Here is a 15,503-nt window from a genome sequence, read left to right as displayed (position 1 = left end):
GATAGTTTATGCTTCCTTTTTAATTTTTTTGTTTGCTCAATAAGTAGAAAATTCTGTTAGTTGCACGCCGTGTTGCTTCTTCTTTCTTCCCGTCATCTATGCGCTAACAATAGGAAGATACAAATTGGAGGTGTAAAACAGCTGACTTATTTTCTTTTCGAACTCTTCTAAATGAGAATATGCTCCACATAAATCCATCACTCACCTACCCTTCCCAGGATTTAAATCCACTTCGTTTAGATGTACAGAACTTTAACATTTTAAGCTTTGCTATGCTTTTTCAGCGAGGGCTGATTTACCGATACCCTTCCTTCTGTGTTTACGCATTACGATTGTTTAGCTAATTTTCTGAACAAAAAACTACCACCACCATGAATTGCGTTCTGTGCTTTAGGGTTTGTTTTTGTTTGTTTGTATTAAGTTTTGTAATTTGTAACGAGAGGAGCAGGCACTTTATACATAGATTTAGAAATCTTTTAGCGAGAAATTCTATCAAATTATCATTTTACTCTCGTATCTCCTGCACCTGTTGTTGAGGGGAATAGCAAGGGGAAGAGGTTAGAGAAAAAATGTCTAACGTAAAATTAAACGCAACATCTGTCACAATCGACAGATAAGAATCGTCGAGAAGGTGTGTCTGCATGAGTATAAGAGCGTCAAGTTTAAGTGCTCCTGAGGTAGAAACGTTTTTAAGAAAAGATCTTTTACGTGTTGATATTTTCTGTCGTCTCCCCTTAATTTTTAAAACATACTCCTCCATCGACCTTATCTTTCATCGCGCGCCGTTCACTCTCCAATAAACTCCGCTTTCGTGCGGTGTTTTAGATAATGAGGTTAATCTGTTTTCAAGGGGGACAGAAGAAAAATACTAGAATATCCATTTGTGCAGTAAGTTTGAGCTGCGTAAGCGTTAGGCTGTCTGTCGTCTCTGGCGGCTTGACCAATGCTGTTCAAATGTTGACAAGCTCGAGCTGATTAGTGTGTGCTGAAAAAACACTGCGAAAACCTAACTAAAACGCTATGTAATGTATTTCAAAACGGAATAAATTAAATAACTTATACTTAAGAAAAAAGGTTCACACACACACAAGCAGTAATAGCGAGAACGGCAGCAGCAAGCGTAAACGGTTGCGATTGATTAGTTTTTGAGCGATAGCGAGAGGTGGTGATTACTCAACGGAATGTTGTTATACGGAACGGCATAACTCTGCTACCCAATTGATCATCTTCAGACGTTGTTGCAGGAGATAGAAGCTGAAGAATGGACAGGAGAAAAAACACGAAAAAGATAATAAAAAGAAACAAAGCGAAAATAACGGCTGAAAGGAAAGATTGTTAAAATTTGTGGATTTTTGTAATTTTTGGACAGTCTTTTTCGTACACGTGGACGTAAAAAGCTTATTAGATTGGGATGGATGTCTCAATTGTCTAATAGCTAAGTAAGTAATTGAATCATGCAAACATTAAATTACCCTACTTATCTTAATCCATCGCGCTATACTGCGGATTAGTGTAATTCTTGATTGCGTATGGGACACCCCTGTAATCCCCCTTTGAATTTATCTAGTCAACCCGAGAGCAGTATAAACGCAGCCGAAGCTGCTGACGCAAACGTAAACAAAGCAAGCGCACGCAAGCCTCCCCCCTTTGTGAATGGGATCGAGTGTGCCTTGCCTGCCTGTCTGCTGCTCGGCTTGCACAGCAGTAAAAAAGTCGTCCGCCACAGGTGTCGAGGAAGAAAGAAAAAAGCGCAGCAAGCGTTGCAAGACGGTTCGGTGTTATTGAACGCCGTCACTAGTGCGGACCCCGAGTCCATTTCATTGTTTTGTGTGTGACCGATCGACAGTGGATGCGCTCAAGAGTAATCCGTATTCGGCGATGGAAACTGTTGGCGATGGACACGAATCCCATCCGGACGGTGGTGGCGAATTGGTACGGTCCGAGGTAACCGATGAAGCGGTTGGACAGGAGAGTAAATCCGCAGATGGTGGCAAAGATCCCGTCGATGATGATACGTCCCTGAATGCACGGTTGCTGGACAAACTGAACGAGCAATTCGAAAAGCAGATCCAGCTGGTCGAACACGATCACTTGGACGATGGCTTCAAGGTGAGTACTAGCATAGCAACGCTCCTACACGCACGAAGGTCACTCGGTATGGACTATTCGGAGGGGGATTAGAATCGCATATGCTGCGATGGCCAGCACTGCACTGTCGCCTCTGCCGGTCAAGGTAACCGCCTGACTGCTAGTGATGGGTAAATCCTCGTTTTTCCCGGAGTTGGATTAATCTGGAAGGTAACATAACCAATGATTGCGGTACAAAACAAATCCTTTTTTGTTCGTAAGATGGCGGTTGCGGCACAGGAATTACTCCGGAGTTGACAGCGATTTTGGGTTTAAATCCAAAGTTAAATCCCCAATAGACTCCTCAGTAAACCGCAGTTGACTCCGGAGCAATGCGGAAGAAGCTTCAATTGACTTCACAATCCACTCTGGAGTTGGATCCGGATTACTCCGGAGTTGCGTCCAAATTTTATGCGTCGGAATAGGAGTGGATTAATGAATCCACTCCGGAGTTCCCACCACTATTGCCTGCCTGCCTGGCTGCCTGGTTGGTTTTCTATTATTTATTACTTTTTTATTATGTGCGCCTCTTAACTCGTGGCTCCGTGCCGTGTAGTGTTTCAGTTCCTTCGTTGATTTTTTATTCTGTTCTGTTCCATTTTTGCCTAACGGTGTTATATTTCATATTTTACTACGTCAATTTGGATTTTAGCTGGATGTGTACGCCGAATGGGTAAACAGTTTGCGTACGCTCAACACCGAGCTGGTTCAGTCGTTGCGCGAAATGCAGGACACCTGCATGGAGCGGATGCAGGTGATGCGTGCGACTTATTTGAAGGATTTGGCACGTTTCGGACCGGACGTACGTTTGAAACGGATAGCAAACGCGAGAGACGCGAGTACGGACGGTTCCGGTGAGCATACTGTAGCGCTTGAGCTTAGTTCCAACTATCCGATTGTGCCGGCCACGGATGAGATGCTACTGCAGGAGCTGGACGCAAAAACAAGGTAAATTACTTGTGTTTTTTTAGGGGACCAAAAGGGAAACTTTACGCTATGTACATTCTTTACAGCATAATCGATCAGCAAAAGAAGCAACTGAAGGAACTACGTAAGCAGACGGCCGATACGGGATCCATGCTGGAGCAGTTGCGCAACATGACTCAGGAACGGGACAAACAGTTGGAGGATAAGAGGAAAGAAATTGCTATACTGCAGCATCAAATCGTCTCGTTGAATGAGCAGCTACAGAAAACCAAAATGGTAACGATCATACGTTTATTTTTTGTTCCCCGGAGGGTTCTTGTATTTTCGGGGATTTTTTGTTCAACAGTTCTACATAGGTCCCGCCAGGATTAGGGCTTCGGGTTCATTTTTGATTTCGTCTATTGAACTTTTCTATTCTTGACCGTTGAATTCCCCCATCCAACAGTCGACGACGGCTTCGATCGACAATCGGAGTCTTATATCGGAGATAACCGATCATCACGATAAGATAACGCAGCTGCGCAAGAAGCTGAAGGAGCAGGAGGACAAATTGCGCGAAGCGAACACCGCCATCCAGTTTCGGGATGAGGTGATTTCCGCGCAACGGCAGGAAATTAAACTGTTAAACGAGGTACCAGATATCCAGATATATTTTCGTGCTTCATTTTTGCTCTAACTTTTACTCTTGGTGGTGGTATTATTGCTAATATCATTTGTCCGTTTGTCCGGTTTTGTGGTTTTTAGTCGCTTGAGAATGCTTCTGTGTTTTCGGATCTGTACGATGATGGTGCGACGGGCAGTAGTAGCGAGGAAAGTTTTCCAAGTTCGCTGAGTGGAAGCTTTCGCCATGATGCAAGCCGCTCGAATGGTGGTGGAAAAAGATTCTTGAATCTACTATTTTAGTGTGTCTATATAACTTTTGGAGAAACTTTTTTAAAATTCGCTTCGTCCTGCTTTAAATAAATATTTGGCATCCATCTTGTGTTGAATTGTTTATAATAGTTATTTTTTTCCTTTTAAAATTTATTTTGTATCATTTTTGGGTGCGACTACATGTAGAAACCTACCATGCAGCAGCAAGCATCCTTTACCTCATTCCCATCGGCACAGTCGGAAGAGGACTTATCGTCAATAGTTGATCCCGGCCGTCCTCGATCGCTTCTTGATCAGCTCGGTGCGATACAGCAGGACAGCGAAACTGAGTCAGAATATGTACAGCTGTTGAAGCGTGAACTGGCCGAATTGCGTGCGCAACTGAATCGAAGCCACCGGGGAGCATCGGAACAGTCACTGTTTCGATTAAGGGCAGTCTGTGAGGAACTGCTTCACAGTACTGGGCGATTTTGTGAAGACAGTTGGAGGGAGGACTTCGGCGAGTGCGGTACGGGAACGGAAACAGGAAGTTCGCTCCATTTCGAAGGCGATGAGGAACTCATCAAGGCGATGCGCGATCGCTGTGACGCTCTGGGTCGTCAACTGACAGCATCATCCCACAAGACCAACTGTCCGATCGAGCAGGATGAAGGGATTGGCAGTGCGAGTACATCCCGGTTGGAGCATTCCGATCCTATTGGACAGCGAGAACAGCAGCAGCTGGTAATGGTGTGCATCGAGCAGCAATTGAAGCGATTGGTAAGTGTAAAGTAGATCACTAAACCAACCACACAAATAAGCATCGCCCCGGTTCCACGTTCGCAAGTACGCACTGACCCGGTGCCTTAGTTTAAATAAACATTCCATTTTTTTTTCATCACCTCCCCTGGGGTTTGTAAACAATTCTCCTCGGTAATTATTCTTCCATTCTTCTATCCCTATTGGAGCGTGTAACGCTAAAGGAAGAAGTATTGCTATTTTTGGGGACCACTTGCTGGATGCCTACAATCGGTTTTGGTGCGCTCCACCTAATTACCGGGCGACAAATCGACCGACGGACGGACGCTCTGGAGACGTGTTCGGAGCACTCACCGTAGTCATTGCGTAGTACTAACCCAGTTTCCCGATCATGCATGGACATTTCTAGTATAGCGAGTGTAGGGAGAACGCACGTTCTACACGACACGACGCGTTGCTGGTGTGACAGAGAGTGACAGATTCTATTTTGGAATCGTCATGTGCAGCGTACGGATATCGCTCTAAGCTTGGCTTGCCATTTCGGGTGATCCGGTTGTGTGTTTTTTTGTTGTTTTTGTTTCCATCTGTATGCATTTCCCTTTCGAGGACCCGGGTTTCTTGGAATGCGCCAAATAAGCGCCATTTGGATGATGAAGCTAGAGAATTGCTTCAATTCGTTGGGAAACAAAACGGCACGACAAGGCAAATGGGAGGAGGTTAAGTTTATTTTTACCCCCATCCCGTGTTTAACATTTGCGTACTAAAGGCGTTAATTTACAACCAATAATATCGAGCGATATTTGTATACGCAGCCATTAGTGCCATTTAGGGTGTTGTAGCACTCGTATAACGATAAAAACGTGTTTTGAATGGTTAACGACAAGCTGCAAGCTGCGTGGAAGACGTGGTGTTTGTCGGTGTAGATAGGGTGTAGGTTGCCTTTTTTTCTTTTACTATTTGTTTCTACGACCGCCGTTGGACTTTTTAGGTTGGTAGAGTATATGCATTTGAAAAAAGTAAAATGAATTTAAAAAATTCATTCCATTCTTTTTTGTTTATTTATAGAGAGGCTTTGAGGCTTTGAGACTACACTCGGTTCTCCTAACTTCATCCAATATTTTTTGTTTTGTAGCGTTTGTGTTTGTGTCGATGTTTAAAAAAGTCATCTAGAGATTTAGAAACATGTGAACACTCAACAGACAGTCGTGTCTAGGACTAAAATGTCCACTAATTGGCATAGGGCTCACCGACATGTTAAGTAAAATAATGCTTGAAAGGAGAATATTTAAGTAAGAATGTTTAAAATCCTAATTTAGCATCTGTAAGCTGCATAATACAATCATACAGTCTGTTAAAGGTCGACGTTGGAGACTTACTACCATAGAAAATCTCTTGACCCCTCATATGAATCTTCCTCATTATCCAATGATTTTGAAAACCAAATCTACCGACTACTTCTTACACATTTTGTCGCAATAACGCGTCGTCAATTAAGACAAATTTAGCTCCAAACTCTCTACTCCACAAGCGAAACTGATAGATCTGTTCACTTCTCGACAAGATCTTCGAAACAACGTAACTATTTTAAGCGATCTTCAAAACAACTCCCCCATTTACTCTCCAGGGAGCAAACTACGAGCACCGTACGAGCTAAGAAAAGGGAACTCTTCGGAACGATTCTCAGCGTTTGCTCCGGAGACCAGTTTAGAACCAATTAATCTGACTGTACTTTGGGACTGCGCCATCACCGGTACCGGGCGTTGTTTGTAAACGAACCGAAAGCGAAAGCGTACCGTACCGATAGGCGATGTCATACCGGCATCATGAACGCCCACATCCATCACATCACGGTGAACTCGTGCGATCTCTTCACACACGACTGCAGCAGCAACAGTAACAAACTGCAGCTAACAAATCTGACAGGGTTTCCCGTGTCCCAAGGGGTGGGGCAGTATAGGGCGATGGTGGTGTGTCCTAAAATAACTTCCTCTTAGCACGCGACTAGAACGGGACTTTGAGTATATTTTCCACCCTTTGCTGCTGAACGCGTTTAGGGTGAAAACGATGGATGGACATGTCGTCGTCGGCGTTTTGTTGAAGAGGTAAAGAGTTGATAAGTTTAAAATTTAACTAGTTATCATTCGATGCTGAAAAGACTATTAAAGTTGACGAATTCTATTCCATGCCTAGGAAGCTCTTTTGCGTGGGTTACTTTTCATTTCGCCCACCTGGGTGTGTCTGGCCGCAGCGGATAAGTTTTTCCCTTGTGATTTCTCACTGGCATAGGGTAGAATGCTTGGGTTGGTCTTTTGAGTGCCGCGATTCGACAGACGGATCAGTTTGTGCGTGGATCTCGGGTTGAACGCGTCGATCGTGTAGTTGTGCTCATTTTTTCTCGCTAACGGGACTGGAAATTAAAGTTAATTTGAGTGCTAGAATTAATTATTGACATTAGTTAGTTTATCAAAGTACAAGTGAGACACTTCAATATCATGACCGTTTTCCAGCTAGGAGGAAAGGAGCAGCAAAGCAACAACAGTGCCAGCGAGTCACTGAGCTCGCTTTCGCTCGGACTGGACGAGGGTTGCGCTCTCCAAGGATTGATCGACGATCTGAAGAAGGAGATCGAATCGAAGGATCTTGTATTGCGCGATCGGCACGAAGAAATGGAGCGACTACAGTCAGAGCTATCAAATCGTGACCGACAGTTGAGTCGGTACCGGGAACGCCAAGAATTGTTGGACAGTGAGAAGACGTCATTCCTTCAAAAGGTATGTTTCAGTGTGTGGACTACTTGCCGTTCAGAAACTAGTGGATTAAGCTTTCTTCACATGCATATTTTGTCAGATCGTCGAGCTGGAAGAAAACTTTGACGATCATAATCGTACGATCGCGATGCTTAACATGGAAAAAGTGAAACTATCGCGTCAAGTGGAAGATCTCAAAGAAACGGTATGTGTGCGTTAGTCAGTGATCTCTGTTTCGTGATTTTATATGTACATATTGGTGTGTTTTATTTCTGTCCTTGCCTGCTATCGTGTATGTATCTGCACTCTCCGCGGAAAAAAACAGCTGCAACAGTACCGGGATAATCTGCAGAAGACGAGCGAAGAAAAGGTCGCCATCGAAGACGAGGTGAGTTAGTGTAGGGATGTTGACGTTGAGTGGATTCTCATCAACTGGCAAAATTTGATGCTCTGCGCATGATATGGCGGCAGAGACGCAATCTCTTTTGTGCCAAATTTATTTCTACGCAGTTTTGTTTACATCACTATCTCGATTGGGCAATTGTTTGGATTATTTTCGGTTGTTGATGTTTGGTGAATCATCTACTTCTAGTGCTATGTATATTGATGTTCTTTAAGCTTAAATTTCATTAGATAACGCTAAAAAATCACGAAACAGCATCATCCAAGTCATTAAAACAATGCTCAGTTGTAAATACCAACAAAATGCCCCAGATTATTCGGATTGCTCTGATTTTGAACCTCCTGCCTTGTTTACAATATCTGGACACTTGTTCAATGACATATGGAACAATGTGGTTCTCTCTTGCTCAGGACATCTCAGGACTATTTTTAATTCCTTATTTTTACTCTACTTTTTCTTCATATCGTTGTAATTATTAGTGCAAAAATCTACTCGTCACCATCTCTAATCTGCGCGTTGCGCTCGAGGAAACGAAACGCAATGGCAGCTCATCCGTGAGTTTCTTTTCCGGTCTACGCTACAGTCAACCACCAACAACACCTCAGTCGTATCGCGTCAGTTATTTGCATGCTAACGGCAAGGATAATACAGAGAGCGTTGCCACACCTTCGCCAACCTTAACCAACACAACGGGACAAAGTGCCGTAACGACGGGTAACAGTAGTAGTAGTAGTAATACTGCGGTATCGAGCTCAGGTCCACCCGGTCCAGCACAGAGTGGTGATTATTGGTCCGCTATTGGGCGAGCCCTTTTCAGTGGATTTGAAACGTAGACCGACCGAGAGCCTTATCCTATCTGCCCTACCGATGGGCGATGTGCCAAACAATCCAGATGCCTTATTAGAGACTTTCTCTTACCATTAATACCGACGATGCTGTGAAGTGTTCCTTCGGCTTTGCTCGAGAGTGAACGAATGGACGTATCAGACACGATTAGATGATTAGTAATTGTACTAAACGATCCTCGTAACGAACCAGTAGATGATAAGTGCAACCGGACGTTACGCTCCTGCGTTAGTTGAGCGTAACGCTTTGCATCCTGATCGTTACATTAGCCCAATACTTGTATAGTATAAAATGTAAAGCAGTTTTCTAGTATGTAAAATGATTAGCATGAGTTTGTCTCCAAACTTCATGCTGCCTCAGCATTTGAAGTTTCAAATTGATTGATTTTCAAAAATAAATTATTGTTACAGCCCTTTGTTGCCGCTTACTAATTCCGTTAGATGTCAAGCGTGTGTTTGTCCTTTTTTAACACTCTACTTTACCTTTCCTTTCCTTTGCATGTCCTTGATTTGTTTAAATTGTTGATGTCTTTTGGTACGTTAGATAGTGCGAAAAAGGAATTCTGTAAACTGTTGTTTGATTGATCGTGTTAGGTTAGCGTTCTTCACGAATTGGTGGAAAACTTGCAACTGGAGGTGATCCTTCTCAGTGAACAGTTGAACGACGCTTTCAAAGAGGTCAGTACCGGACCTTTGAAGAAGTACCTCTGAATAGAATTCAGATACTGGACACATACAGCAATAAGGCGACCGGAGCAATTAATTACTTTATTTTGATTACTCAGAACATATCAAAAGACAACGAGCTGGACCAATACCGTGACTCCAATCTACAGCTTCGCTGTCAGCTGGCCGACCTTAGCCGCGAGCTTGGCAATCTGAAGGACATCTCCGATGCGGTAGACATCCGGCAGGAGGTAAGCGTGCTCTGTATCAATCGAAACATTTCTTAAGTAACTAATCTAACGTCCCGAAAAAAACAATAAGTCTCACATATTGCGGTAAAAGTCATCCATCACGGTCACGGAAAAGAGTGTTGGTTCGAAATTACTGCACCAGACCAATCGCGCGTCATTCGTTAAAGGTGTCACGCTGTGGCACTCTGTTTCCTTATACTGGCGGAGAGGATTTTGATTGAGAAATCATATTTTACGACCACCGTTTCGCTTTCCTGGTGTATGTCATTTTCCACTTGCTGCATCACATTTGGTGACGATATTGATGTTTAGCCATAAAATAGCCCCATGGTTGTGGTTTCGGTGTTGAACGTGAAATTTAATCGATTACCAACATGTTGGTCCTACCGGGTCGTCGTCGGCTGGAGCTTTAGTTTCCAAGGCATGCTTTGGGATTTGGATTTGGGATAGTTGCGGAGACTCTTTTATATCCTGCAGAGGAAATTCGCGAAGCAGGGAAAGAGAGAGAGAGAGAGAGAGAGAGAGAGAGTGAGGAAGAGAGAGAGAGAGAGAGAGAGGAAGAGAGAGAGAGAGAGAGAGAGAGAGAGAGAGAGAGAGAGAGAGAGAGGAAGAGAAAGAGAGAAGAGGTCGCTTGTTGCGCTGAAGACAGAATAGAAGTTGCGAGGGAACGCTATTGGAAAGTTATGCAGAAACTTTCTCCTTTTGTTCCTTGTGTAGCGCGTCCTTGCCGGTGCTAAAGAAGCTATCAACACCAATAGTTTACGGAGGTAGGAGGGAGCAGTGCATGCTAAAGTATAATCAGATGTTAATCGCACTCGCCCTCCCATTGGGCACTCATGACGCGCGAGGACGGGAGGACAGAGACTAGTATGTGAAAGGAGAACCACTCCAAGTGGGAGATTTTTCTCCTCCCTCACATTTTGGCATACACCTTGCAGATTGCGTGTCACAAGTGATCCCTCCTTCACCGCTCCAATTTTCTATTCCAGCATGGTGGTGGTTGTTGTCTTGAAGGATTTGGTGGAAGAAGTAATTTCCAACGCGTTGCTTAGTAAATACTACGGCATTGCATGGCAGGTTTACTTGCACCACGATAGGTGGTAAATATTAGGTGGTAAATGAATTATAATTTCTCGGTTTCGGTAGGTTTGGTTACGAGCGAAAGGAGCTGTCCTGGTTTTGTTTTGGTAGATGGTTAGCACCACCAGGGAACAAAGTGGCAGCACGCTAAGCTTAGGGATAGATTTGTTAACTTCGATATGACACGGTTGGGACAGTGGGACTTTGGGCGTTGTAATGAAGAAGCCTCGCTAAAGTTCTTGGCATGATATTGGCAACTGAAGTCTAGATATTTGGAGGTGGGAATTTTACAGTTTTGTTTGAAACATGAACAGAGGGCTTAGAGCAGTAGCTCACCTTGACCTATTTCTTCTATTCAGTCTATCGTTTTGATTTGCATATCTTCAGGTAGCAGGTTGACTTTCAATGAAATTTGATTCATGTCAACAAATCCAAATTGTAATCAATGTTTAAAATGAGCATCAGAGTTAATTCGAAACTTTTTTTGCATCTCGATAGCGATAAAAGTTTATCCATCGAAATGGAATTCGATTCAATTAGGTGAGACAAAGTTTTTAGCCTTGCGGAGCACAGGAACAAATAAAGGGCATCAAATATTAATGGAAAAACTTTCCCTCACATGAGGAGCGACGAGTTTGGTAATAAGTTCTTTGGCGGGGGCCAGTTACCGCCCATATGCATCTGTTTCTTGCACTTCATTCATTCGGCTTGGCGTTCGGCTTCCCAGCAAGGAGAAAGGAAGGAATTCAGGTAATCATACCGGCCGTTCCACTTCCCTTCGCTTCTTCTGGCTCACACGGGGTGCAATGTCCTCGAGCGTTTAGCGTTGCCTGGGGCTTGCGATTGAAATCAGATTTATTGGTACAACAGCAACAGCATGCTTGTTGTTTGTCGTGGTTTGTGCCGTCGTCCTGGTCGTCCTCGTGTCGTGTAGTGCAACATTTCCCTAGGGCACAGGAATACGAGGCGACGAAAACATTGCAACCCGATTTCCATTCCAGCCAGGTGCAGTATGGTTGGGGAATGCAGAGGAGGTGTTCCTTGCAGGATCAGAGGAGCTTTAGAGTGTGCTGGAATGCTGGCAAATCGCGCCAAACATCAACAACTTTGTCGAGGTATGTACGCGCTACGACATGCCCACGAGGACGACGGTTGAATGGAGAGCCGAATTGTTTGGAACTTTAGTAGGAGTTAGACGTTCGACGGGAGAGGACTCTTGCGTTCTGTAGCGGATTAGTGTGGTCTGTGGCGCGCGTGTACTGTGGTGTGTAGAGATATTCTGTACGATTTAAAGTAATTCTGATCGATACATAAAGTTCGCGGACACTAATATCTAACATCAGTGAGCGTTGTTTAAAATTCTAAAGAATTCTTCAATGTTTTTTTTACTGAGGAGTACTGTCATTCTGTTGTTGTAATGAACTGTAGAAACAAATAAAAAAAGAATACTAAGAGCATAAAAATTGTGGACTCTGGTGCGGGTGGTTAGCAAAAAGATATAGAGAGAGACAAAGCAGATTACAATCGGCATGCCATTGCCGTTCCTTCAATGTGCTGCAAAACCTTACGCGAAACCGTTCGTTTCGCTTTTAGTTTCGTTTAAGTTTAATATGTTTTGCACACCCGTCGTTGTCTCGTTCCTCGTTGACGCTGTGAGTAGGCAAATTGGAGTAACAAATCGTAAAACCGCGCGCGGTTCTGTGTATAGACGGTTAGAGTTGGCCAGTGTGTGATCATGAATCCTCCTACAGCGTATCGGTTGTCCTTGTCGGTTGCAATTAATAGGCTAGGGAGCGGGCGCGCTTCTACCAAATGGTCGGAAAATTATAGCACTGGTGCCCCAATAGCGGAGGTTCCTGCTGGATGTTTATTTTTCCAGGTCATTTACACGTTTCGATTTGGTGGGTGTGGGTCGCGTGGTTGTGGTGATGTGGCCTGTGTTGTTTACTGCAACATCGCGTCCTACCTCTCCGTACACGGTTCATCGATTTATTGTAGGAATTTGCAGCTCTGTGTTGGCGTTTTTTCTTCTCACCTTAGGGGAATTGGTTGAATCTCTTTTTTTACGACAAAAAAAAAAAAAAACTAAAAATCTTACGAACGGCTTTCCGTTTGTACATTTATTTACAGCTCGATGAGCAAAAGCATCGACTTTTTGCACTGCTGAAAGATGACGTGAAGCAGCTGCAGGATCAAATGAATGGTGTCCGGGGTGAGATTGTAGCACGTCAGCAAGATTTGGGCCATCTGAGCTACTTCCGGGAAAAGTGTGCCGAGATGGAGCGTCTGCACGAGCTGGAGATTAGTCAGCAACGAAGTAAGCATTCCAGTGAGCTGAAGCAGCTGAGGAGGGAGATTGAATCTTTAAGTAATCAGCTGGCCAGTAGTGCGGATACGGTAGGTTAGGATGTCGAGAATTTCTGACTTCAATTCTGATGATGGTTCTTGTTTGCGGTGCTACGATTTGCAGAGCAAACAGCATGACCAAATGGTGGAGTCGTTAGCAACTCTTCAGACCACCATTCTGAAGCTGAATGAGCATAACCGATTGCTGCAGCAGACTATCCAATCTTACCAGGATAATAGTGTCCAGCTGGAGCAACAGTTGGGTGGATCCCAGCATCAACTTGGATTAGTGCGACAGGAGCTGGAAGATCTCCGAGCGCGTAGCACCGAACAGGATAGCAAAATTGAGAGTCTAAAGGCAGACAGGGAACGTATATCCGGCGAGTTGCTGATGCAGCGGAAGATGTGCAAGTGTGGCTTCAACAACACCAGTGCTAGTGGATCGCGGGAAAGAGTGAGTAATTGAATCTTATTATTTCGCATTATAGATGTTTTCACCATTTTCTATGGATTATTGTAGGCCAAGGTACCATTGTCCCACTCCCTTCAAAAACAGCTGGCACAAAAAACCCTCTTAGCGACACGCATTCAGGAAGAGCTAGTTCAACGTACCGAAGAGTGGAAACGTCGCGAAACGGAATACGTTAACCATCGCGTTCGAGCGACCGAACATGCAACAGAACTGATAGAGCAGCTCAGTGAGCTGAAGGGCCGTTTCGGAAACGTCGAGCAGGTGGCTCACATGAAGGATGAGTTGATTGATCGTTTGCAGCAAAGTTTGCGTGACATCAACCGGAAGTTTACGCTCAGGCAGGATCAGTTTACGGAGCTAGAAGCGAAAAATGTGAATCTGTCTGAGGCATTGGAAAAAGCTCGACAAGAAGCGTTGCTGTGTGAGAAACGATGTACAGAAGAGCTGAGCAATGCACGACGATGTTCGATGGATCAGAAAAACCAACTTCAGCAGTACGAGCGACAGATCAGCCGATTGCGGGTCGAGGTGGACTCGTTGCGGGAAAAGTGTGACCAAATTTCTAATGAGGTTAGTTCGTGTGATCGCGGGTGTGTGTGTGTGTTCTTTAATATGTTATGTGTGAACTTCAATTTTTAGCGCGATGTGCTGAGAGACGATTGTCAGGAGTTACGCGAACGGTTAGCAAAATACGAAGGAAAAGAAAGTGCCCTGTGTGAGGTGATAAAATCGAATCAGGATGAGCTTGCCGTTAAGGCAACGCGAGTGTTGGTAAGGGACATTGAGCAAAAATCCGAAAATTTTATTCTAGATTTTCAATTATTTTTATCCAACTCAACCCAAAGGAACTGGAAGAAACGAATCGGAAACTGTCCCAAAACTACGAACACCTAAAAGATTTTCACGAGGATCTTAGCAAACAGTACCGCCACACTCAGCACGAGATGGAGCAGCTGCGGGAGTGTTCCAAAAAGCTGCTAGAATTTAAACAGCAAACCCTCTCTACCAAAGAACTAACCCGCAAAAGCGTTGCCGAATGGAAGGAACGGGAAGCTCAGTACTGTCAGGAGATAGGGCGGCTGAAGAAGCGAACCGAGCTGCTGGAACAGGATCGATCGAAGCTGATCGGCAAGCTGAATGCTTACCATCGGGACAATACAATTCTCGCCCGGCAAATGCAACAACCACAACCGCCACTTCCGCCATCTCGGCAACACTCGCCCTACGACGACAATCGGAGGTGAAGCGATTTTTAGCTAATGGTTTTATTTTATAGTGAGTTTTTTGTGTGGATACTAATCGTCCCAGAAACCGGCATGGGTATGATTAATTTTTTTCGCCTTTTTTGGAATAAAATCTAACCACGGATCTGCACGTATTTTAGATATGATATGGTTGCTATTGGTATATATATTTAGTCCCCGAATTTTTGGATTCTTGTAAGGAGGACTTTTGTTGTTGTTGTTGTAAATATGTTATTTAATGAATATATTTATTTCTCCATTGTTTTTCACTTTAGAAGCTACAATCTTACGCCACTTCATCAAACCTTTTACCCACCGGATGCGTTCAAATTGGTTCGATCGACTAGCGATCCCAACTGTAACGAGGTACGAAGTCTTAATGCGGATAGCTTAGGTAATGTATATCTATCCTTCTCTCTAACGACGAAATTTGTTTTTCGTTTCCCTGTTTTAGTCGGACGAATTGCTGCAAAAAGTAGAATACACAAGCAGTCAATTACAGCAGATAAGGAGGTTCTGGCACCAAGGTCTGAAAGAGGTGTTTCCAACCGATCCTTAGCATCGGCAGAACAGAGAGCGAGGGTAGTGATGCATGCTGGGGTACACCACAATAATTTTAGATAATTAATTTTCCCAAAGCATCTGGGGAAATTTTAGGATAAGTTAGGTAGTAAAATGTAAACTCCTTTGGAAATCCTTTATATGATGTTCTTGTATGGATTTTATAATGAAAAGGAATATAGGTAACACGATGTGGTATGAGAAAATGAAAATTATTACCGAA

The 15,503-nt window shown here is 43.9% G+C and overlaps 3 protein-coding genes across 4 annotated transcripts in view; all 3 read left to right on the top strand.

Moving 5' to 3' along the window:
• LOC126564726 (transforming growth factor beta regulator 1) overlaps window positions 1-15,503 on the top strand; it is a 138,202-nt gene that overhangs the window by 14,793 nt on the left and 107,906 nt on the right. The window lies entirely within an intron of this gene.
• LOC126565370 (trafficking protein particle complex subunit 4) overlaps window positions 1-15,503 on the top strand; it is an 85,073-nt gene that overhangs the window by 9,060 nt on the left and 60,510 nt on the right. The window lies entirely within an intron of this gene.
• LOC126563962 (myosin-J heavy chain-like) lies at window positions 1,879-15,307 on the top strand. 2 transcript variants are annotated; one of them, XM_050220833.1, is made up of 18 exons: window positions 1,879-2,109; window positions 2,780-3,075; window positions 3,141-3,330; window positions 3,500-3,685; window positions 4,114-4,690; window positions 7,180-7,436; window positions 7,513-7,617; window positions 7,738-7,800; window positions 8,295-8,369; window positions 9,255-9,338; window positions 9,446-9,577; window positions 12,788-13,054; window positions 13,128-13,457; window positions 13,524-14,045; window positions 14,115-14,246; window positions 14,321-14,715; window positions 14,995-15,085; window positions 15,174-15,307. In XM_050220833.1, exons 1-18 carry the CDS (start codon window positions 1,879-1,881, stop codon window positions 15,276-15,278), a joined length of 4,038 nt encoding a protein of 1,345 aa, XP_050076790.1. In that variant the 3' UTR covers window positions 15,279-15,307. The 2 variants fall into 2 exon arrangements, with proteins under 2 accessions (XP_050076790.1, XP_050076789.1); XM_050220832.1 differs by lacking the exons at window positions 1,879-2,109; window positions 2,780-3,075; window positions 3,500-3,685 and having other exon boundaries at window positions 3,153-3,330; window positions 15,174-15,301.

The sequence above is a fragment of the Anopheles maculipalpis genome, chromosome 3RL (genome assembly GCF_943734695.1).
Source record: "Anopheles maculipalpis chromosome 3RL, idAnoMacuDA_375_x, whole genome shotgun sequence".
Taxonomy (NCBI): Eukaryota; Metazoa; Arthropoda; class Insecta; order Diptera; family Culicidae; genus Anopheles; species Anopheles maculipalpis.
The sequence above is the reverse complement of the archived record's forward strand: the minus strand, read 5'-3'. Positions and strand labels throughout refer to the sequence as shown.